General features: G+C 40.5%; 1 protein-coding gene across 3 annotated transcripts in view; it reads left to right on the top strand.

Moving 5' to 3' along the window:
* Positions 1 to 25,344, top strand: part of MGAT4B (alpha-1,3-mannosyl-glycoprotein 4-beta-N-acetylglucosaminyltransferase B) — a 1,742,611-nt gene that overhangs the window by 1,626,865 nt on the left and 90,402 nt on the right. For all 3 annotated transcript variants that reach the window (XM_044069458.1, XM_044069462.1, XM_044069459.1), the window contains exon 13: positions 6,907 to 6,994. In XM_044069458.1, coding sequence (XP_043925393.1) covers positions 6,907 to 6,994 — 88 coding nt within the window. The remainder of the gene's footprint in view (positions 1 to 6,906; positions 6,995 to 25,344) is intronic.

The raw sequence follows: 25,344 nt of genomic DNA, 5'->3' as shown, positions 1-25,344 counted from the left end.
TCCAGCACTCAATAACGTAGTGCAGCCCTACTCAAATGGTAGGCCACTAAGTTCCTCCCACAAACAACTACAAACTACTACTCAAAGTAACTAAATCTAATAATTGTTAGGGTAACTCTGTGTTGTCTCACCAAATATCTAAGTCCTGGAGTTCCATGCACCAGACAATACTAAATTCGAGTACACTAACAACGTATCCAGATTTAAAATACTGTTTAAGAACACCTAACCAAAACTGGCTTTGCTCCTGCACTAATCCAGGCTGATCATTCTGTCCTTCCTTGTTCTTACAACCAAAATATCTTTTCCCTTACTAAATTCTAACACCCAAACTATCCCATCTTTCATGGAATTCCAATTTCTCACTACCTATCTCAAGCTTCCTACAGTTTCATCATATTCCCCCCTTCTTGTACTTCACCTCAGTATTGCCTTAGCTATCACTGTTTAGAACAAGTAACACTAGCAGGGCAACAATCAACCATATTATTGCTCATATACCATACATGCATCTCATAAATATTTACCACCAATACCATGATCAGTCATTTATCTTTGATGGCACAAGCTTATTTCATGCTAGTTTTTGTTAGCTTTCTTTTTTTGACACTTTCTAATACTCTGTGAAATTTTACTGTTTAATTATAAACTATTTACTACCTATATTTTCCTAAGGTATGTATTCTTGATAGTTATTGATTTCTTGTATTGTTTGTAATGTGTTTGTGTAATGGAGCTTCTCTCCCCGGGCCTCCTCTGAAAAAGGGCCACTGGTCCAGTCTGACATCCCTGGTAAACACATGTAAAATAAATAAAGGATAAGTTTATTTTTTATACTTTTTCTCATCTATTCCATGCATACAGAACTCTGATGTTACATTGCTTTTAGCAAATCAAATTTTTTTAATAATTTATGTAACAGTGATCCTCGCATAGAGATTCGTGTGAGAACTTCACATATATGCCTTTTTAAAACATAGACCACCTGTTGCTTAAGAGTTATTAGCTTGCAACTTTGTAACATTTGGTACCAGTACATACTGTCGCATAGACATCCTTGCAAAGACTCATCCCCCAGCCTGAGCGTACTGTTGATTGATCTGGTTTCCACTAATACTGGACACTTACATAACATAAACTTCCCTTAACTCCTTCAGCACATACTTTGCCTTCAGTTATCTCAGTACACTACAGAGAGAATGCAGTTGTAAGACACTTGAAATATAAAGCTACTACTTATCTGAAACTATATCTTGCATAATCATGCATCTGTTTTTCAGTTTTCCTTTGACATAAACATATTATAAATTTTATTTGACTCATTTTTGAAGAAACTACAAGTCAATTTGCATTTTGTGAAGAATAAACATGAGCCATAACCTTACATAACACATGCTTTAGGAAGAACAGTACATGATTCATTCAGAGACAAGGGCATGGACCCTAAAGTCTTAATAGTATTAAGTAAATTAGTTAAGATTGGCAATAGCTGATCCTTCAATAGTTTAAGTGGACCAGGGGCCTTCCCTTATTGGGTGAGATACATAGGTGGTGATATCTCTCATACAGAGAAACATTTCCCCAACTTCATCTTACAAGTGTTATCTAATTGAGGGAAGGGAATATCTAAAGATGTCATAATGTCAGTCCTGGAACAAGAGGATTCATTGCACCCCCATGTCTGCATAGAGCATATAATAGCAAGAGAAAAATAACTTGTTAATGGCTTTTAAGTCGGTGACTGTATTCCAGTGTTTATCTCAAAGGCAGCCACTCTTAGTATTGGCTCGTCTATATTTAAGTCTAAAGGCAAACAACTTTCTTGTGTGTTTTTTTCCTTTCTGGACCTATTCTTGCAAGCCCCGTCTTTACATTTGCAATTGGTCTACTAAGCATTCATTCAGTTGCTTTTGCAAAAGTCTGTACCAGTGGTGAACAATGCCCGGCCTCAGGGCCAAATCCGGCCCTCGACACAACACCATCCAGCCCCCAGAGAGTAACTAAAAAATTTTAAGTGAAAAAATGCTATGCCTTACTCCAGTCACACAAACTTTCCAGCATGTGCTTACTTACCTAATTGACTGCAGTTGCAACCACCTCTAATTTTAGCTGCGGAAGTAACTCTTTTTTGTTGTTTATAACTTGTAGTCTGTAAACAGTAGTAACTTTCTGCAGGAGATTGTAATAAGTCATGGCTGCAAGCCAGAATAAAGTTAAACACAAAGTTGATGTAGAAAACAGGCAGTTTCATGAATAAAAATGCCAGTCACCTGTACCTATTAACTCGTAACGACTTACTATATTTTGAGGTGGCCCGCAGATGCACTAAGAATTCATGTAGTGGCCCTCCCCACAAATAGGTTGTGCACCACTGGTCTATACTGTTGTAAAATATCTCTAAAGTGAGCTCTCTTGACATTAGCAGAAGCTATAATGACTTGTTTCCAACTTCTCAACATGACAATCTGTACCCCCTAAAAGGTTCGCTTTAGCTGCAGCATATATATGTCTAAGGTTAAGTTTAAAAGATTCCTACTATGTGTAGGTTATAATGCTACTTAGCGGACTACATCTAAGGGAAGCAGATACTTCGGTTTTTATAAACTGGTGTCTAGATCCTCTAAAATAAGGGGGTCTATCCCCCATCTTCTATCTGCTAGCCCATATCTAGGGTTCCAGTTTATGACCATTTTTACACCATGTTGGTTGGAAAAAGGGCAAGACACTGTTTGCAAATCAGAAACATCACAGATTGAAGTATAAGACAGCCGAAAGAATTTTTCTTGTACTACCATTACCAGAAAGAGTAATAAAATTAAAGCCTGCTCAGTAGGGTGAATATGTTTTCAGATGTCCTTCAGTTTGAAAGATTCCAGTGCAGTATATAAAATGCCTTGTGCTCTAATATGGCTCTCAGCCCTGGGGTTAGAACAGTCTAAATTTGAGTTCAGAACTATATTAAAGTCACCCACAGTTAGTCTGAGCTTGCTGTGGTTTAAAGGTTTGTAATGAGGCATAGAAACTAGAAAAAAAGATGGGTGCATCAGTATTAGGGCCATAAATGGAGAATTAAATTAATGGTCCTTCACAGATCTTCACCTTAAGAATCAGTCTACCCTCAGAGTTTTATTGCTCTTCCAATACCTGCCATTGTAAGTTGGGGTGTGTGAGCAGTGCCATGCCTCTCTTAGAGAAGCAGGATAGGCTTTTAATTATTAGGCACTTAGACAACCCCCTAAGGCACATAGACTGTTTACATTCTATTTTGACTTCCTGCAACAACACTATATCATAATACCCCTTTTGATGCAATTAGAAAGCACATTCTGCTTTAGTTTGTAGCCCAGTTCCTAACAATCAAGGTTAATACACTCATGATATCATAAACATCAGTGAGAAAGCTAAGAAGGAATTAAACCAAGAAAAAGAACCTGTGAACAAGAATGAATTCAAAATATAAAATATCGGTGAAACTCCCTGACAAATGGCAGCTAACTGCCAGTGTATTGTAAATTAGCCAACGGTTCTTGTTCAAATAGCATGCTGTGTATTCAGCAACAAGCTCTGTACTCTCTCAAGTCCATTGTCTTGGGTGAGTAGGGCTATTCCCAAGTTGCACCTGAAGAATCGAGTTATAGCCAGAATCCTCTTAACATTCTAATCATGTCTTCTGACCCTTAGGTTTAACTCTCTTTGGTTGGTTTGATTGTCACAGAGCCTCCCCGAGGACCAGATACTCTTAGTATTGTTCCAGTGAAAAACAAGTTTACTGCCTGTAAATGTGGTATTGCAAGGCCCTGGTTCAGTGGAATCTGTCAAGTCATTCTCCTTGTACTGTACTCTGCTAAGTGTATGGTCGTCTTCCGATCCTGCCGCTGAGAGGGACATAAATCTATTTTCAACTGGGACCATTAATAGCTGTCTGGCTGCACCATTATGCACCTGATGATCTGGAGAAGGTACTACTTTAAGCTGTGAGATCTTGTCCTTAAAATTCTTCCCTAAGGATTTCAAGTCAGATTGGATAGCTGCGTCTTTACCAGGTAGAGTTGATATCTTGGATTGAGAGGGCTGATCTGCAGTGGCCTTTTCTTGCACTGTCCCTTCAGTTTTCATACTGGACACACTTAGAAGGGTCACAGTTTGTTTAGACACTACTGAGTGGGATAGACGTAAGAATGCAAGTGCTTGATCAGCTGATTGAAAGGATTGTTTCTCTCCTTTCAATGATATAAGCAGGATCGCTGGAAATTTAAAATAAGTTAAGATGTTGCACATGTAAGATTGTTCTACTATAAGAAGATACTATCAAAGTTTCCACATAACTCAGGAGGTGAAAAATGATATGGTGCAAAGGCATGGATATTGCCAACTTTGTTCTTACTAGATGATGGGCACTCTCAATTGTTGTAGACGCTTTCAAACCGTAAGCTTGGGGAAGCTGGTGCTGATGGAATCCTATAATGTCAGGACTTTCCGAGCCTTCTTGCAGACCAAGTAGATTGAAGTTATTCTATTTTTGGCAGTTTTCCAGGTTGTCCAAATGCTCTCACAGCATGACCAGATCTCTTTCACTCTCTTCACTCTAACATTGTGCCTGTATTGCTGTGGAATTTAATGTTGCCATGGAATACAGAAATTCACATTTAGCTGTGAGTGCTTAAATATCTACAAAATGTTTAGCTGCTAAAGTCTTCATTTCCTTGGTCAGTCAGTACTTAGTTAGGTACTCAAAGAATCCAGTTTTTGGTCCCACATCTTCGGAGGTTCAGAAATTGTTTTTGATGTGCATTTGAAAGAAATGCTGAGACCTTTCCAAAATTCAGCAGTTCTTTTAATTTAACAAATGTATTTTAATTTAACAAATGTGGCACAGAGAGTGGAGGAAACAAATTCAAAACAAACAGAAAGGGTCCTGAAAGCATGGATTTTTTTTTAGCTAAGGAAAAATCTCAGGAGTCAGAGCACTCCACCCTGTCACCATGATTCTGCCAGCTCCGCCTCCCATTTGACTCTCTTTTGATTGGAATGCCTCACTGTACTGCTTCATCTGCAAATAAGAGGGATGGATACCTTATTTTGGGTGCCTCATTTGCTAAATAATGCTTTTCTGCCTACTTGGCATCTAACATTTTTATTTTAGCAGGGAAAGTATGTAGCTTTACTAATCCTACCGTTAGTCATAATACTTGTGACATTTTTCAATGCAGTTTCTGCATCTGTCATATGCTGCATTAGTATAAGAGATCAGATACGTAGCATCTTTTAACATTGTTAATTCTGCACATCAACAAGCTTAAATCTACACTACAATCTTTGAGCCTCTGTTTTGTGTGTGTCTACCCTACTCTGTCTCCGTTTGCCTTGTCTTTCAGTTTTCAAAACTGAACTGCTTAGAATCATTCATTGTTCTTAATTACTTGGAGCTTCACCATTTAATAGTCAGTCTGATGAGAGAAAACCTGTTAAAGTGCCAGATAGACAAAGAGAGTTTAGAAGACAAACACATAGCATTAACAATTTGTGTTTTTGTATATTTTAGGTCAGAGTCTTGGTATGAATTTTTTAGATTTGTACATCTTTTAATTTCCATCTTAGAAAGGGCAAGGTGAACATGTCACACAAATGTTGTCAGTCCAGATTGCAGTGACATTGCCTAGTTTTCTTTGGCATTACTTGCTAGGGAGAATGTCCATCTGGTCTTGTGAAGTAGCTCTAATCTGGGTATGTATGACTGGCCATTTTCTGAATTGGGACTTATAAACACTACCAGCACTGTGAAATAAAAATATTTATTAGTTCCATTAACTAATGTTCTGTAAAGTATTGTGGAAGTTTTCCTTCATACTTCACATTAACTTGACCTTTAAAGTATAACCTCTTGTTTTTCATGTTTGGATCCATTTTACTGCATTGCAGGGTTCCATTGAGCCAGGGTTCATAGAGGTGCACTACTTATTTTTATGCTTCAGAAGTTGACCTCTATCACAAATTCTACAACATAAGTTCAAAATATTCTCGTGGTACTGCAGGCTGTGTGGGACAGAGGGATAAATCCCTGGCGATGGAGCAGGTAATTTGATATGGAGTGGTCCAGTTCATGGAGTACTCAGGGAGGGAAGTAGTAAGTAGACATTGCCAGCTTGCCTGTCATGGGATTCTAACCCAGTTCAGTGTTGGTTCCTAGTGGAGGAATAGATATTCAGAATGCAGCCATTCACTGTAGCCTTCACTCTTTACATGTGCATTGTAGGCCCTTGTGCTGATGCAAGTGCACAAGTCAGTTACAGGGAAGGGGCTTAACTGAAAATTGTTGTCCTCACTACAGTGTACTGGTTGTATTGTAAAGGCTTGTATATCATTTTTCAGTCGTGGGGACTGTTAAGTCCAGCCTTAAATGTGGATGGTCTTAGTCTAGGAGGGTAAAGCTACATCATCATTGACTGTTGAGGTGAAAGTGGCCCTGGAACAGTGACATGAGATGTCTGTGGTGGGGGTGGGGATAACCAAACCACACTTCATAGCTGCCTTGTTAATAAACATTAGCTGGAATGCTTTAACCTTCCCCAGACACCCACCTGTCAGAGTTAGACACCTACCCATCAGAGAGCGAAGTCACTACAACAGTAGCCCTCACCAGAAAAAGGGGGACCTCCATGAGGGGATGTACAATGCAGGTAGCTGTGGTGGATTGGAGGAGTTAATAGGAGAGTGGCTGATTAAGTCTCAAGGGTTAAAAGATAAGAGGGGCAAAAAACACTTAGAAAAAAATATATTCTCGTATGTGTTAAATATTTTTGTTTTATTTTGGAAACATTAAAATTTGCTAGTTAATATTTTAACTTTTGTATCTAGCGTTTGGTGATATTTTGATCATTTTGATTGCATATATTTTTCTCCTTTTAGAATCCTCAGTCTGAAAAGGAAGCCATGCCTGAAGGTGTAGGGATAACACCCAAGTATCAACGGATGAAAGATGGCTATCTACGAATAGGTATATACCCTGTAGTGGTAATACAGTCACGTTAATACTATGATAGTAATAGCAAGTAAATTCCTGTAGACCATGTGAAGACTGGTAGAGATGGGTGAAGGCTGCCAGCCTAGCCAGATAGAATTGTGCAGATAATTCTATCATTTGAAAATATGAATGTTGAACTTAAAACAATGTGGCAACATTGCCATCTGCTGTAAAGAAAGCTAAGTCAAGCATTTCTTGTTGGTCCTTTGAAATTAAAATTATTTCATCACTGCCTTTGATGTTTTACAAGTCGGCTCCAGTCTGGCTAGATGAAGGCTTCCTGTCTATTGTTTTAAAGCTAAAGTAAAGTTAATGACCAGAATTTACATGTGGAATGTCCTTTATTGCTCTAAGTGTAAAATAATGTAAATACAGTTTCTGTCAGCTTGGGAACACCAGGAAAGTGTAAAAAGATGGTGTAATGTTTATCAGAACTGCAATAGCAATTTAAACAGTGAGAACCAGAGATTAGTAAGCATTTTTGTCTTGATATCCAACTCATCAGCACTCTGCCTGTTGTCTTATGTAAGTTATCTTAGACTTGTGTTTTCTTTTAGAGATAGCTAGAAACTATAGAAAAATTAGACTGTTTTTCTGTGATGTCAGAACTGTACTGATTTATTTTAAGTATCTCTGTGTGATCTCTGAACTTTTTTGACTAGCACTGTATAGGAGAAAGTATTGTCTTGTGGTTTTAATTATTTATGATTAAATATTTTAAAACGTTTTAACTGTGGCTGGTTTGTGTAGATATAAGTTAAGCTCTAGAGTACATTGCATATTTACAGAGTTTACTGTCCAGGACACTCTAATAGCTTTAGCCCTGGGCTGTACTACCAATTGGATATTAATATTGCACAGTAATAATTGGACACCCTTTTAAGGACCTTTGAGTAGCTGATAAGTATTAGCTGGGTGGTGGCAGTAATTACTACCGTATAGTCTGGGTAAAAGGGGCACAGCTGGAGAACCTGTGGCACCCTTCCCCAGAAGTGTCTGTGTGGTTGTAAAACCTCTTATCTCAATGTGTGTGTGTGTGTGTGTGTCTGTCTCAGCTACTTGGGCAGGGACACAAAGCACTGGTTGGACAGAGAGGGTGTTGGAAATTTTAGCTTGCCCAGCTAGGCTGAGATCTGTAACCTATAGCTGTGCCAGTGGGGAGTCTTACTGGGGACCTGGGGAGTAAGGGAGCGACCAGCCCCGGACTGACTTGGATCTTTGTGTGCTCTTAAGGGAAATTGCACTTTACTGTGTGCTTTTGTTATCCTTTCCTCATATATGAGGTGCCCTCTCTGGTGTTAGTGGTGAGGATCGAGGCTCCTTGATTGCTAGGCCAGGGCACGGGCGTCACATATTAATTGGTGGCAGTGGTTGGGATATCCATCACATATTAATTGGTGGCAGTGGTTGGGATATCCACACATATTAATTGGTGGCAGTGGTTGGGATATCCACACATATTAATTTTTTGGCAGCGGTGGGATATCCACATCACATATTAATTAGTTGTCAAATACTAATTGGCTTCTAATGGTGTGAGTAGAGTGAATCATGTAGCTTGTGTTCAGTGAGCTTTGAAGGTGTTTTGTACTCTAAAACAGCCACACAGTGAATACTCAAAATTCAGATCACAATTGTTTTATTTCTTTTGTTAGCTTAGGTAGTCAGGGTGAGCAGGCAGCATGTCAGCAGAGGAGTATGGAAAGCTGACAAGGAGCCAGCTGGCAGAGATGTGCCAGGCTAGGGGATTGGTGCATGATAACCTGACTAAGGCAGACCTGATTGCAACCTTGGTTATAGCTGCATCAGAAAACAGCAACCAGGAGGACAATCAGACTGGGAGTGGAGATATAATTCCCTCGGAGAATGGACAGCTCAACTTTTCTGCAGTGGACTAAAATATCCAATTGGAGCTAAAGAAACTTGAGTTGGAGGCCAGGCGTTTGGAATTAGAAGCAAATGAGAGACTGCGATGTTTGCAGGCTGAGGAGAATGAGAAACTGTTACATCTGAAAGCTGAGGAACAACAGAGACAGAGGCAGCATGAGAAGGAGATGCTGACGCTTCGCCAGAGTCATGGAGGTAATGGGCAAGGGAGTAACTGGACCCCAGAAGCACAAATGGTCAGTAAATTTCTTCCGCAGTTTAAAGAGGGGGAAAATTTTGATAGTTACATTCATATGTTTGAGAGGGTATGCAAACAGTATGAAGTTGACCAAGGGCTCTGGGTACGGTTCATGACCCCCTTACTCCATGGTAAAGCTGTAACTGCATTAGCTAAAATGTCTGACGTTTCATGTTTTGATTATACTGCTGTAAAGAAATGTCTTTTAGAACTGTTTAAGCTAACACCTGAAACCTATAGGAAAATGTTTCCTGAGCATAAACACAAGGCAGATGAAAGTGTGTGTGAATATGTTGCTGAATTGAGCACTTATTTCCATAGGTGGGTGAGTGGATGTCAGGTCACCACTTTTGAAGGGCTGGCAGACCTTTTGGTGAAGGAACAAGCCCTTAGCACTTTGCCTGAGGACATGAGGATTTGGTTAGCTGATAGACTATGTGCTACTTCAGATAAGTTGGGGAAGATGGGAGACCTATACCTGGCAAGCAGGGCAGCCCTGCACAGGGAGTGGACCCCCCAGTACTCTTCATGGGTCTAAAGGAACCCATGGTGAGCAGCACAGACTGCCACAGCAGAATCTGCCAGTAGCAGGGGAAGCCACTAGTCCAGGTACAGTCCAGGAGCTAGGGTTAAATGTTTTGAATGCAACCAGTGGGGCCTTGTGGCATACAGGTGTCCATGGAGGCAAGGGGAGGAACCAAAGTTGAGGGAGCCAGTAAGTGGGAAAGACAAAATGCCAATAGTAGGTTGTCTTGAGACAACAGGGTACTAAACCATGATCCTGCAGATGTCCTGAGAGGGAAGGATTTGGATGCGGCAGTACCATGTGCTTATGCAGTTACATACAGTGAGGCTAGGAGACAAGCATGTGGGTCTGGTAGCTTGGGGGGATACCCAGACAGACTGCATACTTGCAGCCTGGACTGCTGAGGTGGTTACTAAAGGGAGGGAACTACTCAGTAGCAGTGACACTGAAGGTGAGCCACAGCTGCTTGTGGGTACTGATGGTCCCTTGGACAGAGTGACTGCAAAGGTAGAGGTGAGTAGTAGTACCCAGGCTGACAGTGAGGCACCACTTTCAGAGGATGCCAGACTTCCTGTGGAAGGGGAGCTGGAAAGGGTTACAAGGAGAGGGTTGAGACAGGCTCAGCTGTCAGACCCTACATTGCAAGGCCTGAGGCAGGTAGCTAGTGAGGCACCTGATTCACAAGGAAAGGGGGGATGTGTATACTAGGACAAAGGGTTACTATGCAGAAAGTGGAACCCTGAGGGAGGGCTAGAAGGTGAGGGAGTACAGCAGTTGGTAGTGCCTAGAGCCTACCATCAGGCGCTTCTAGCCATAGCCCATGATATTCCCTTTGCAGGTCATATTGGGCATAAAGCAAACAAAGAGGCGTATTATGCAGAACATCTATTGGCCTGGAATTTCCAGAGATGTAACAGGGTACTGCAGGACCTGTGAGCAGTGCCAAAAGGTAGGCAAGGCAGGAGACAAGGTGAGAGCTCCTTTGATGCCTTTGCCTGTGATTGAGGAACCATTTCAGAGGGTAGCTATGGATATTGTGGGTCCTCTGAGTACCCCAAGTTCCACAGAGAAAATGTATGTCCTAGTGGTAGTGGATTATGCTACATGATACCCTGAGGCAGTGGCTTTGTCCTCCTTTGAGGCAGAGAAGGTGGCAAATGCTTTGCTAGAGATTTTCAGCAGGGGAGGTTTCCCAAAATAAATACTGACTGGCAGAGATGCCAATTTCATGTGAGACCTGCTGGCTTGTCTGTGGAAGTCCTGTGGGGTGAAGCATATGAAGACCACCCCTTACCATCCCCAGACTAATGATTTTGTTGAGAGGTTAAACTCTACAATCAAGTCCATGCTAGGGACATTTGCAGATCAGTTTAAGAGGGAGTGGGACAAATATTTGCCCCATTGGTTGTTTGTGTACAGAGAAGTTCCCCAGGAATCCACAGGGGTTTTCACCCCTTGAGTTGCTGTATGGCCATAGGGTGAGGGGACCTCTAGATTTAATTTGAGATGAGTTGGAAGGTGAGAGACAGTCTCACAAGGAGTCTGTTGTGGCATACGTCCTAAACCTCAGAACAAGGCTCAGGGAACTCATGGGCTCATAGGATAAAACCTTACCATGATAGGGAGGCCCTTGTGCTGAGCATTTGCAGTGGATTGCAGGAGGAGTCTGAGGGAGATCCTGGGGACTGATCTCCTCATTGAGGCTTGGGCTGACACCTCAGTGGAAGGGACAGCAGTGTCTCAGCAGCTGTCTCCTACCCAGGTTCGAGAAATCTGAGCAGTGTTACAGGAATTTGGGGACATGTTCACTGGGAAACCAGGGTGTACCCACCTGGTGCAGCACCAGGTGGATATAGGACCCCAAAGGCGTATTAGGTAGGCCCCTTATAGAGTGCCTGAGGAGAGAAGAGGTACAGGAGATGTTGGAACTAGGGGTGATTCAAGAGTCCAACAGTCCCTGGGCCTCCCCAGTGGTGCTGGTGCCAAAGAAGGATGGCAGCACAAGGTTCTGTGTGGACTGCAGGAAATTAAATAGTCACACAGAGTCAGATGCTTACCCCATGCCTAGGACAGATGAGGCCCTAGAGCAGCTGAGTGGGGCTAAGTATCTTACAGCCATTGATCTTAACAAGGGTTACTGGCAGGTGCCCTTGACTCCCAGTGCTAGAGAGAAGTCAGCCTTTGTGAGTTCGTTTGGCTTGTATGAGTTTACAAAGATGCCCTTTGGGATGAAGAATGCCCCAGCGACTTTCCAGAGGCTGGTAGATAATATCCTAGCAGGAGGGTTTGCTCTTGCTTATCTAGATGATATTGTTATCTACAGCCATTCCTCAGAGCACCTTCAGCATGTCAGGGAGGTGCTGGGCAGGCTACAGAGGGCAGGGTTGACCATTAAGCCGAGCAAATGTCAGGTGGGTATGGCAGAGGTCTCCTACCTAGGACATAGAGTGGGAAGTGTTAAGATAAGGCCAGAACCTGCCAAAGTGGAAGCTATTCAGGCATGGCCTGCACTTTTTACTAAAAAGCAGGTGAGGGCATTTTTAGGGACAGCAGGGTACTACAGAAAGTTCGTCCCCAGTTATAGTACCATAGCTGCTCCTCTCACAGACCTGACAAGGAAGAACAGGCCAGATAAGGTAGTGTGGTCCCCAGCATGTGAGCAGGCATTCTAGAAGCGTAAAGAAGCTTTGTGGAGGACCCTCTGCATTAGCCACTCCAGATTACAGCAAATAATTTGTTGTGCAGGTGGATGCTTCAAGCCATGGGCTGTACTTAGCCAGATTTCTTCAGAGGGGGAAAAGCACCCAGTGGTTTATCTCAGTTGTAGGCTGCAACCCAGGGAGGAATGCTATGCAGCAGTAGAAAAGGAATGTCTAGCCCTAGTGTGGGCACTGCAAAAACTTCAGCCTTATTTGTATAGAAGAAAATTCACTGTTATGACAGATCATGACCCTCTAACATGGTTAAACAGAGCCAGTCAGCAAAATGCCAAGTTGCTAAGATGGAGCCTGGGGTTGCAAAGAAAGCTAAGTCAAGCATTTCTTATTGGTCCTTTGAAATTAAAATTATTTCTTCACTGCCTTTGATATTTTACAAGTCTGCTCCAGTCCGGCTAAATGAAGGCTTTCTGCCTATTGTTTTAAGGCTAAAGTTAATGACCAGAATTTACATGTGGAATGTCCTTTATTGCTCTAAGTTTAATAGAATGTAAATACAGTTTATGTCAACCTGGGAACACCAGGGAAGTGTAAAAAGATGATGTAATGTTTATCAGAACTGCAATAGCAGTTTCAACAGTGAGAACCAGAGATTAGTAAGCATTTTTGTCTTGATATCCAACTCATCAGCACTCTGTCTGTTGTCTTGTGCAAGTTATCTTAGACTTGTGTTTTCTTGTACAGATAGCTAAAAACTATAGAAAGATTAGATTGTGTTTTTCTGTGATGTCAGAACTGTACTACTGATTTATTTTAAGTTATTTCTGTGTGATCTCTGAACTTTTGACTAGCTCTGTATAGTAAAAAGTATTGTCTTGTGGTTTTAATTATTTATTATTAAATATTTTAAAACCTTTTAACTGGCTAGTTTGTGTAGAGATAAGTTAAGCTCTGGAGTACATTGCATATTTATAGAGTTTACTTTCCAGGCCACTCTAATAGCTTTAGCCCTGGGCTGTACTACCAAATGGATATTAATATTGCACAGTAATAATTGGACACCCTTTTAAGGGCCTTTGAGTAGCTGATAAGTATTAGCTGGGCGGTGGCAGTAATTACTACCGTATAGTCTGAATAAAAGGGGCACAGCTGGAGAACCTGTGCCAGCCTTTCCCAGAAGTGTCTGTGTGGTTGTATAACCTCTTATCTCAAAGTGTACGTGTCAGCTACTTGGGCAGGGACACGAAACACTGGTTGGACAGAGAGGGTGCTGGAGATTTTAGCTTGCCCAGCTAGGCTGAGATCTGTACCCTATAGCTGTGCCAGTGGGAGTCTTATTGGGGACCTGGGGAGCAAGGGAGCAACCAACCCCGGACTGACTGTGATCTCTGTGTGCTCTTAAGGGAAATTGCACTTTACTGTCTGTATTTGTTATCCTTTCCTCATATATGAGATGCCCTCTCTGGTGTTAGTGGTGAGGATTGAGGCTCCTTGATTGCTGGGCCAGCGCACGGGTTTCACAGACCAGTTTCAGCCTCAATGTCTACCCTACCATATTGCAGCTGCAAGAGAAGTAAACCCCTTAATAACATTGCATCCTTTCCTCTGTAAGACTGTATAAAGTCTCAATTTTAATGCAGGTTTTTACCTTAACTGAACATTTCATATTCCTGTGTGAGCCATATTCAGAAATAGCAATTCATAAATTTACTTACAACAACAACAAAGAAAAACAACTGAGAAAAATGTCAAAACGACACCAAAACCATCCAAGAAATGAAACAGCAACATGTGCAGCATGGCTCGGACAGGAACAAAAAAATACTTTAATGAACGCTAATTTGCATACAAAGTGAACGAACGGTTAAGCGCTTTCATCTGGTAATACAGACTTCATCAGAACAATTTCAAACTGGTAAAAAAGTCATATAAATAGCTTTTTTGGCGCCAAAAAAATAATAAATTAATTGTGATTTAAAAAGACAGTACCTGAATATATGCCTAAATATGTTCTATGTAACCTCTAAAATTGTGTATCTAAGAACATATCGAAGAACTATCTAAAAATTAATAATGACATTACTAAAAATATTTCTAAAAACATTTCAAAAATATTTCTGGAATATTTATAAAATATTTATAAAATATTTCAAGAACATTTCCCTGCATGATCTTACATAATGCGTACTATGAATAAAAAAATGCAAATCTGCTAACTACAATGTACCATATAAATAAATGCCTAATTTACATAATAATGAAATTGCAAAAAATATATATATACACATATAATATCAACCTAGCTTCTTTAAAACTTCTCCTGTTTAAAATATATACTATAGAGAATATATGTGTAATATGTAACAATTTAACATATGAATATACTTCTACAAAAAATTAGTTATTAAATTATTAATTATTAAATTATTAAAAATAATAGAATTGTTAAATTGTTAAATTAATAAAATATCAACGTACATGAATATACCAACTAAACATATGAATAAATAACTGAACTCATCCAGTACGGTTAGATGTTATTTAAATACAATTATGTTAAAAAAACAATTGGTGAATATATGTAACACTGAGCTATTGTACCAAAGTCAAAAATGGCTTGATACTAATATGGTCATTAATGCCTGATTTCCTCATAGCGTCAGTTAAAATCTGCCATTTCCTTTCCTTCATGCCCAAAAGAGCTTTCCAATTACCACCACATGTTGAAACTTCAACATGGTCAATAATAGCAAATTTAAAAAAATGTGTAGCTCCGCTTATATTGATATGTCGATATAATGCATTTTTTTTATATTTGACCTTAATGCTATATAGACGGTTATAAATGCGTCGCTTAAACTGTCTCTCAGTTTTCCCTATATAAAAAGTGGGGCATGTCATGCATTTGGCCAAATAAACAATATTCTTAGTGTTACAATTCCCTGCTCTAAATTTTATGCATGTCCTTTTGATGTCATCTAACTTACATCCCTCTACTTCATTTATAGCATAGCATTGCTTACAGGACCCACACTTCCTAGTGGTAATAGATTTCTTCTTCTTACTGTTGTTTTTATCTGTAATGGTTTCTAATAATCTCTTTATATTCTTTCCAGTTTTATGAACAAAACATGGGTGTTTACCTAAAATAGTTTCTATTTCGTCTTCTACTGTAATCAAATTCCAATGTCTCCTGATAATGTTCTTAATATAATGTACATGTGGTGAATATGTCAAAACACAAACCCGATTATTGTTATATACGTCCGGTACAGATATACTATTGTTATTAATAAATTGTCTACCCAATAATGGGGGATATTTCTTTCCCCATTCGTTCCTAACATACATAGTAACATTAACCAATAGGGAAATAGGATATCCCCTGTTTAAGAACATAGACTTGATGAATTCCAGTTCTTTGTTCATAATATCAGTAGTGGAAGACATACGGGCCGCTCTAATACACTGCCCTTTAAATACATTTCTAAGTACATGCCGAGGATGGTCACTGGAAAATTTCCAAATAATCATTGGAAAATGTTTCCTTCCTATATATTTGTGATGAAAAAACATCATCAGAATGGCTGATATGTGTCTAAGTATGCTATACCACTATTACTTACTTTATGGGTGAATTTGAGAAATTCACTAGAGCTATTAATATAGTTAATAAATAATTCAGTCTTGTCAGTGGGTCCTTTCCATAACAAAAACATATCATCCAGGTATCTGGTGTAGTATATAATATGTTGAAAAAATTCACAACCAAAAAGGTATTCTGTCTCTCATTCCAACATAACCAGGTTGGCAAAAATGGGAGCGTGAGATGCTCCCATTGCTACCCCCACTGGTTTGTCTGAAGTATTCACCTTCAAAGTAAATAAAATTAAAATCTAATACCATTCCCATCATGTCCGTGATGAGACATATGCGGTCCCATTCCATGTCAGAATACTTTCTCAAACTGTTACTAAAATATGATAATTCAATGTCTTTAGGAATGCTAGAAAACAAGTCAATGACATCTATAGTAATGAAAACTAGATCATTACTCCAAACTTCAGGGGTAAGATGGGCTAAAAACATCCATGAATCCTTAATTAGGTGTGGGATTTTATTGTATATAGGCTTAACCCATCTATCAATAACTACCCCGAAGGGGTAGATTTTAGATTTGCTACCTGAGACTATAGGTCTAAAAGGGGGGGGTGTACAATATCCTTATGGACCTTGGGAATGCCTATAATAGTTGCCAATGTAGGATATTCAACTTTCAGATAGTTATATATGTCACTGGTAATTCTGTTGTCAATTAAATATTCCTCCAAAGCTAGATCAATTCTTTTGTATCCTGTATTAATTTCATTAAGAGTAATAGTTTCATAGTTACCAGAATCATATAAAATATTGTGCATTTCATTAATATAGTCCATATTGTTGAATACACCACCACCACCCCCCTTGTCAGGTTTCATAACCCTAATTTCATTATTAGTCATTAATTCTTTCAAACATTTGGATTCACTTTGTGTTAAATTATTATTATTCCTTTGTTTGTTAGACTTATTAGATTTATTGAATTTGTAAATATCCTGGCATACCATTTTTTCGAAACTAGCAACTGTTGGAGTGGCAGGTGGAATAAAATGCTCTTCTTTTTCATTACCTTGGGTGTGAAGTAACCATTATTCTGGTCACTGGCTTTAAAAAATAAAGCCAAATTTAACCTCCTACAGTATAATTTCATTTCGGGGATGGTATCTACTAAATTGAATTTCACTGTAGGAATAAACTTCATCCCCTTAGAAAATAGCATGAAAAATGTGTTGGTAATATCCATATTGGTATAGTTAAACACATTGACTCCGTTAAAAGTATGCACTATATTGTCAACCTCAGTATTGTTGTCATGCAATGTATTATATGATTTTCCATCTGTGAGATCAACAGGACTGTCAGTAACTATACTATTAACATCACAAAAAAAGTTAGACTCTCTAGCCTGATAGAGGGATGTTGTCACTGTTTCTATCTCCATTCCTGTTGTCTCTCTCTTATGTTCCACTGGGCATAATGTTTTTTCGGGGCTGGATAATATCTGCCCCTTTGAAAATTAGAATCCTTATCAGTATGTCTAGCTACATTCCTATAAGCCATTTCCCTATCAAATACATTGTTCTTATTTGGCCAAATATAGGCCCTATCATTCTCATAATGTTCAACATCCCGTTGTATTTTCCTACTTTTCCTTTGATGTATCCCTTTAGCTTTTTGTTCAGCCAATTTAAACTGTTTATCGTATAAATCTTGCCACTGGGGAAATAAATCGGTGACTATTTCCTGATTGAGTTTTTCCACTTCTTGCACTTCTTGCACTAAATGAAGTGTGAATTCCTTTCAGAGCACTTAATTCTGTTTCATGTTGCAGTTAAAATGTTAAGTCTGTTGTCTTGCTTCATATTTTTAGGTATGCTATACTTGTATGATATGGTTGTATTATTGTTTTTATTTGACACTGTTTTTTCTGCACTTAAAATTCTTCCAAGTCATGCCTACAAAATGTTTATATAAAAGCCTATTTTCTTGCTTAATGTAAGTTGTACTAGCAAGGGTGTGATCATAATCATTTAATTTACTCAAGGTATCCCTAGGTGGCAATCTAAGGAGCTCAGGATTAAATGTCAGGATGTTGTTTATACTTAAGAACATCAAGAATACATTGTGATTGCCAGCTGGCACCCAACTCTATTAATGTATCTCTATAGGTGCTCAATAACCATTTGTCATCTTCTAACCATATGAACACAGTTGGTCATGCAGTACTACAAGGTTAGACTCTTAGTACAGAAGAGTTGCAGTTTATGTTATGCCACTGTGCACTTAACAGTGAGGAAAGGAGAATCTCCCCAGTAAAGTGACATGAGTTAATATAAGACTGAGGGGAGTTGGGGGGTTGCCTCCCTCATGTGGATTGCTGGGAGACCACATTTATTTTGATGTGTGCCAGATGGGTTGTAGAAGTAATGTGAGCCAGGATTCAGAAATGCACTACACTTCTCAAGGATCACATTGCTGTGCAGCACTGTCCATCAGTGTATGCAATCAACAGATATGCAAACCAAGGCAGGCATCAAGTCTGTGCAGCTGCCTACAATCCACTGTACATAAATAAACAACTCAGCAATTATTGAAATAAACATATCCATGCAGTGAAACCTGCTTGGAATTCCAAGTCACAGTGAATAGGGTAGCTGAACATTACATTGCGTGGTGTCATAAGAACCAAAAATGTGACCAGTGCATCGCAGCTCTGTTGTGTGTGATAGTGCTTACTTCAGCAAGGCAGCACAAAGCTCTGCAGGTAGCTTTATAGCACTACAGTATCTGCAGCTGCAGTACTATAATGTCAGATACATAAACAAGAACAAGGTGGCTAGTAAAGTGCCCATCCATCCTATGTTAATCCTCATAAGGGTGACAACTGTGTGTTCCCAATGTTACCCGGCTGAGGCTTGTTCTGTGCAGCATACTCAGAATTACTCTGCATTTGAATGTGTCTGCAAGTAAGGCATTCTTAACACTGGGGCATATCTTTCTGCCCCTCAACAACTTCATCTCCTTCTTAGTCATACTTTGTGATGTTTTCCCTCAGCTGCTGATGTAAACATTTCATCTGAGAGGGGATTTGAGGGGTTACAGGTCACAAATGTGCTATCTTTGTTGATTTGATTAACAAGTATCTACTTATCATGAAAAATGTAATATAAACATGATGTGTGTCAGGTGTCTTGGTTGAAGACTGGCAAAGAAATTTTACATGGAAGAGCCCATCCCTCCCATGTTAACCCTCTAAAGAGTGGCAAGAATATATTACTTTTTATTCCATGTTATAATTAGTGTTGTTTTGAGCATGATTTTTGTGGCAATTTAAACATATAGCTTTGAGATATTTGGGAAGAGAGACTACATTGTGGTCTGCTGATTTTATGTTTCTGTATGCTTTTTCTTTTTGTGCCTGAGGATCGTGAGCCACCTCAGATGAGCCGTTCTCAGCCGATTCTCCCTAATATGTCACACTTCACAGGGTTGCCAGTAAGGAGAGTGTGTTGATATACTCTCAGTTCATTTCACCCTTTAGGGCTTGCACACACACAGTCTTGACTGATGGAGGTGGTCATCATTTAGCCAACCATGAAGGAGGTTTGTGCCTTAGCCACATCGCTGACAACAGTGGGTATGTTTGCATTTTGTGTCTAAACCCCCACCCCTTAGGTGACTGATATAAGCAAAACATCAGTGCAGCATATCCTGTGCTTTCTCCCTGGGTGTGCATGTGCCCATGGGAACTAATGTTACCAGCTTGGGATTAACAAGACTACCCTCCCTAGTCTTCTAGCCATTGTTGGCATGCAAACCCTGCATCACCTTCACCCCAGAATGGATGAGCCAGTAAATACAGTCTCTCCCACCCCAGCACCCTGCTTTACCTGTGTCAAGTGCTTCATGAACTTAGGTCATAGTCAGGACTCTGTCTGCACCACAGAGCCATATCTGATGTGGGTCACTTGATGACCAATTCCTCAAATCCATTTGATTGCAACCAGCTAATAGAATGCAACATTGTATTCTGACAGTCACTCTGACCACTGAGTCTTACTCAATTGCCACTCTGTGGACCCATTTATTCCCTAGTGGGGTGAGAATCAAGTGAGCCATGAATGAGGGTCTTTTTCTGCATGCACTGCGGATTACAGTTTTTGTTTTAAGCCCTGCTGTCCCCTGTGTATGTCTGTAGCACCCAATAGGTTGACATATATCTGACTTTTGCAAATGTCTGTAGCCCCCATATATGATGCATTCAATAGGACCCAACCCATTGACACTATGCCATATGTGATTCCTAGTCCACACCAGCAGTTCTACCACAGAGTGTGTGCACATATATGTTTCCTACCCCTCAACAAACAGAGTCAAGCATGATTAGCTTCATCTCTTATCCTCCCCATTCAGGCTGCAACTGGTGCCCAATCTGTTTCTTGTCAGTTGGCTTGTAGTTGGTTCTTGCCCCTACACTAGCAGAGTTGGTTTTACTAGACCGAGCTTTTGGACTTAAATGTTTTCTCTTATAAGATTCATTGTTAAAATCCCCACTGCAGGAGATAACCACTACATGGCTTCTGCGGTCCTGTGTGGCACCATACAAATATCTCATTGACCACAACTGAACTCTCCTACTGTGAACCCTCCAAGAGTTGAAATAGTTGCTTGGCTTCATTCCTTCCAGGTACATAACTTGCTGTTGCCATACTTCCAAGTGGCTTTTCAGTTTGATGCTGAAGATGTCAGCTGTTCATTTCTGATATTGAACTCCTCATGGAGTCCTCATGCCTCTTTTCTCTTTAGCTGTATTAATTCACTTCAGCAGTATCAATTTATAAAGTTCTGAGAAATATTTGTTGGTAAGTGTATCCCCATTTCATTGTCTTCAGTTAGTTAAAATGTGGTAGCCAGAGGCATGACTACAGAATTGATTGCTAACAGAGTAAGGGCATTGTGTTGTGTTCGAAAGAAGAAATGGTTATAAGTTAAAGTAAGAGCTGAAAATTGATGTTAGCAGTATGTCCTGCATTTTTGTGTGTTTATGCATTATTTGAACTTGACATTATGCCTTTTAAAGCACACTAGACCACTGCCTGCAGTTGTTTTGAAATGTTCAGCTTGAACTGCACATATCAGTTGTAGGGGCGTGATGGCAGTAAACATTTAGAAGTGCCAGTGGCTGATGTCCGTCATCTTAATAGCTTTACTGTCATCCTAACACACAGTTGATCTAATTTGACTGCACTAGTGGGAAACTGTAAAATCTGCTATGCTAATTGACACGGAACAGTTTGTGAATTCCTAGCATTTATTTCTGTCGTCCTCTTTGTGGCAAGTGATGCAGATCTTTTGGCTAATTGCAAAAACCATATTTCACTTACTGGACCAATGTGCTGTGCTTGCACATGCACAAATGAGTAAGGAATTCTACAATATTTGCTTCATGAGGAGTTATTAAATTTTGTGTTTCCCCAATGTGTTTCAGACAGGAGCTCATTGCTGAAGTGCATATTAAGGAAAGAATAATTATGCAAGTTGATTTTGTTTGCATACTTACTGTAATAAACTGCATTAATTTGTTTACTGACTACATAGAAAGAATTCTAGTGCTCTAAAAATATTCCATTCCTGTGACAGCGACAGAGCCAGTGCTGAGGAATCACTTTGTCATACCATTTTACATATCTCTGCAAGCACTCACTGGTGCTGAATTAGACACTAAGAAGCCATTGCTTAAAGGGACAGTCCTTTTGTGGAAGTATGATTGTTAATCAGTGCCAAACCATCTTAATTGGCTGATTTTGCCAACACAGCTTCAGAAAACTCGTCTCTCATATTATCCAACATGCAGCAACCTTGAAGTTATGTTTAGGAGGAGATACCTTGGGAGCTTTGAGGGCTTAATGCCCACAGAAAAGTGGATAATTTCATTTTTGGCTATTCACTCAAAGTATTTTGCCTTTATAAGTGAATTAGTGTTCACAGATCAGGCACTGAGGAGTCTGTCTTTGAACAGTAGTCAGTCATTTGCTGTTTTATTTCAAACGCACTCGGAAAGTGAGGGACTTTTTTGTCTTTGATTATATTGCTATGCAGCTGCTCCAGGCTAATGGTTTGAGACACAGCTGGTGATCTCCAGTTCTGTTCTGACCTAGATGGTACAGTCTTACTGGTTTTGTGATATAAGTGGTGCAGCACAAAGTTGGTGTTCTTGACAACTCATCCTGATAACTGGTTTATTCCACTAATTATATATACACACACACATATACACACACACACACACACACACACACACACATATATATATATATATATATATATATATATATATATATATATATATATATATATATAAATCTATTTCTTGTTCAGTTAAAAAGTGTTGTTAATTCAGAAACCAATGCAAATTAAAATAGCATTTCAGAAATATGGAGCACAAATCCACAGTGTCATCCTCATCATTGAAGGAATAGTAGCTCACCTGCTCCCTCCACAGCACATATGCACAAGTGAAAGGTGAGGTAAACCTCTGAAACTTGGTTACAAATGTCAGAAAGCAAGGTGACCAACAGTCCAAGTTTTCCAGGACAGTCCCAGTTTGGAATTCTCTGTCCCTGAATCTTGAACATTGTGTTTGGGACACAGAAATGTCCCAGTTTAGCTCAGTATGAATGGTGGCCTGACGTCCTGGGGCAGCCAATCACCCTGCTTTCCCATTCTGAGCAGCGCTGGGAACTCAGATTTTTTGGGGATGCCATTGGGTATAGGCTAAGGTTGGATGCCTCTGCCCTGGCAGGAGCCTTCCAGGCCCTGCCACCATCCGTTAGATGCTCTCTCAAGGACTTCCATCATGGGGGGACTCTGCCTGATCCCACTCACCCATGCAGGAGGTCTCCAGGCCACGCACCCATCTGCCCAGTGCTCCCTTACAGACTTCTGTCAGGGCTGACCCCCATAGGCTTCCCCTTCGACCTGGCCAAGAGACCTTCCCCGGCCATGGCCCCTCATGTCAGGGGACTCCGCTGTCTCCATGTCTCCTGCAGGCTGACAAAGCATGCTGGATCGTTCATGCCCTTGGACCCTCTCAGGGGAGCTTCCCTCCAATCTCATCCACCCCTCCAGAACTCCTTTTGGCCACTGAAGGGCAGATTTGATCTCATGAAGGCTTCAGAGTCCCTCTGCTTTCCCATCCAGAGCAGCTCTCGGGACTTTGAAACTTTTCAAGGGTGCCATCAGTTATGGGGTGAAGTTGGATGCCTTTGCTATGGCAGGAGCTCTGAAGCCCCTCAGCCATCCGCCCTGGTGCTTCCTCAAGGAATTCCATCATGGGGAGCTCTGCCTGACCCCGCTCACCTAAGCAGGAGCTCTCCAGGCCCCACTTCTGTCCGCCCCAGTTCTCCCTTAAGGAATTCTGTTGTGGGGAGCTCTGCCTGACCCTCCCCTTCACCCAGGCAGGAGCTCTCCAAGCCCTGCCACTATCTGCCTCTCTCCCCCTTCCAGACTTCCATCCCAGAGGGGGCATGATCCCTACCCTCTCACCCAGACAGGAGCAGTCCTGTCCCAGTCACTTTCCACCTCTCTCCCATCCAGAATTCCATTGAGGTGGACCCCCTCCAGGCTTCCACTTCTACACAGGAGAGAGCTCTTTTCCAGGGTTACATATCTTTTGACCGCTGCCAAATCATGTAGTGTTGCGCGTGCTCTTGGAGCCTCTCAGGAGATCTTCCCTGCCTCATGGAACTCTGCTGGGCTACAAAGCCTCAGACAGTCCCTTCTCCAGACTTCTGTGACACAGGTTCTCCCCCTTGCTTTGCACCTAAGGCTTTCAAAGTCACAGGAGAGATGGCCCTTGTTCCCCCCATCTCTGCAGGTTTTGCAGCACACCTCAGTCTCTCTCCTCCACAGTGCCAGGCTCAGACGAATGTGCATCGCTTTGAGCCTCCTGGCACATGGCCTCTTGCCTCCTGGGTGGTGCCGTTCACAGAGTGGCATCCCCACAGTGCTGGGTGAAGGATAGGATGCCAACCTACCAGCCCCGATGTGAGATGACATGGTGGCCCTATCTCCACTCCCATGGGGGCCTGGAGAATGGGATTGCAGTCCTGGCTTCCCAGGGTGGCCCTCAAGTGTCCCAGTTTAGCCCTCAAGTGTCCCAGTTTAGGTCCTGTAACAAAATGGTCACCTTGCAGAAAGGTCACTTAAAAAGAAAGAGACATTTAATATGCAGACTATATGTACATGAATTCATGCATGCACACACAAAAATACAAACTTGTAGGGTCTTCTGCAATGATGTAAAATACATACAGTCAAAGAAGCTTTGTGATCTCATGCGGACATGAAAAATGATTTTGCTTTATGTTATCTGCCTGTAAATGGGGTATCCATATTTCAGGAACATCACTAATTGTGTCATTTATTTGACAGTAAACCCCATAGAATTTTTTTAAGATTACACAGGCTATTAAATGGATTGCATTGTAACTGCATGGCTTTAGCTGGGCTGTTAGAATAAGGAGAATGTGGAGAGTGAAATTGAGATGCCATCTGTCTATGCACCTATGAAGTAACTAAGAGCACTTATCCCCTTCATGTCAGATGCACTTATAGCTTGAAAAAGGGCATAATTGGCACTAGAGTTCCTAGAATTACTTTATAAACTGAACTGGCTCCTTAAATTATTCATAGTAGTAACATTAAAAATCTTTCCTTTAAAAGCCATCTTGACACAAGTCCTATGGAATGAAATATTGGAAGAACTAAATACTTGCATAGACCTTCATTTCTTTGCTAATAAAGGATTAACATATAATAGCCACTTGGGTAAGATATGTAAATAAGTGAGCAAGACTGTAGAGATGAACTTAGGATTCATCAGCTCCAGATGGAGGGAATTATTACTTCCACTATGTGCTACCTTAGACCAAAAAAGACTGAAATTTTTGAGAAAGATTTAGTAAAAGAACTGAGTGTGAAAATGTGAACTGTTCAGAAGAAAAAAAATCGTGGCTTTAGGCATTTGTCATATTGGAGATTTACCATGGGAGCATTAAATGTGTAAGGCCCTCAGGGATGATTTCCTGTTTTACTGACTATGGCTAACACATATAACCGGTAGCTGTGACTCAGCTGTCTAATGTTAGGTTGTAAAAGACCATGAAAAGTAAGAATTTAAGCTGATTTTGTAGAGCATTCTAGTGCTGCACTAGATAAAGAATAGTAAATCAGTTACTAGATTTAAATTCAGAGGCTGTCTGCAGTCAGTATCTGTTGTGATATCATTATTTCGTAACCCCAGCTCAATTAAATTCTTGGAATCTCCAGCTTAAATGCTCAGGAATATATGCTGCTTTTATGATTTATACTGTATTTTACTTACTAGGCTAATCAGGCATGTTCTATCCATTCA

The sequence above is a fragment of the Protopterus annectens genome, chromosome 4.part0, assembly GCF_019279795.1.
Source record: "Protopterus annectens isolate FY-2018-M chromosome 4.part0, PAN1.0, whole genome shotgun sequence".
In the NCBI taxonomy this organism is placed as follows: Eukaryota; Metazoa; Chordata; order Ceratodontiformes; family Protopteridae; genus Protopterus; species Protopterus annectens.
The sequence above is the reverse complement of the archived record's forward strand: the minus strand, read 5'-3'. Positions and strand labels throughout refer to the sequence as shown.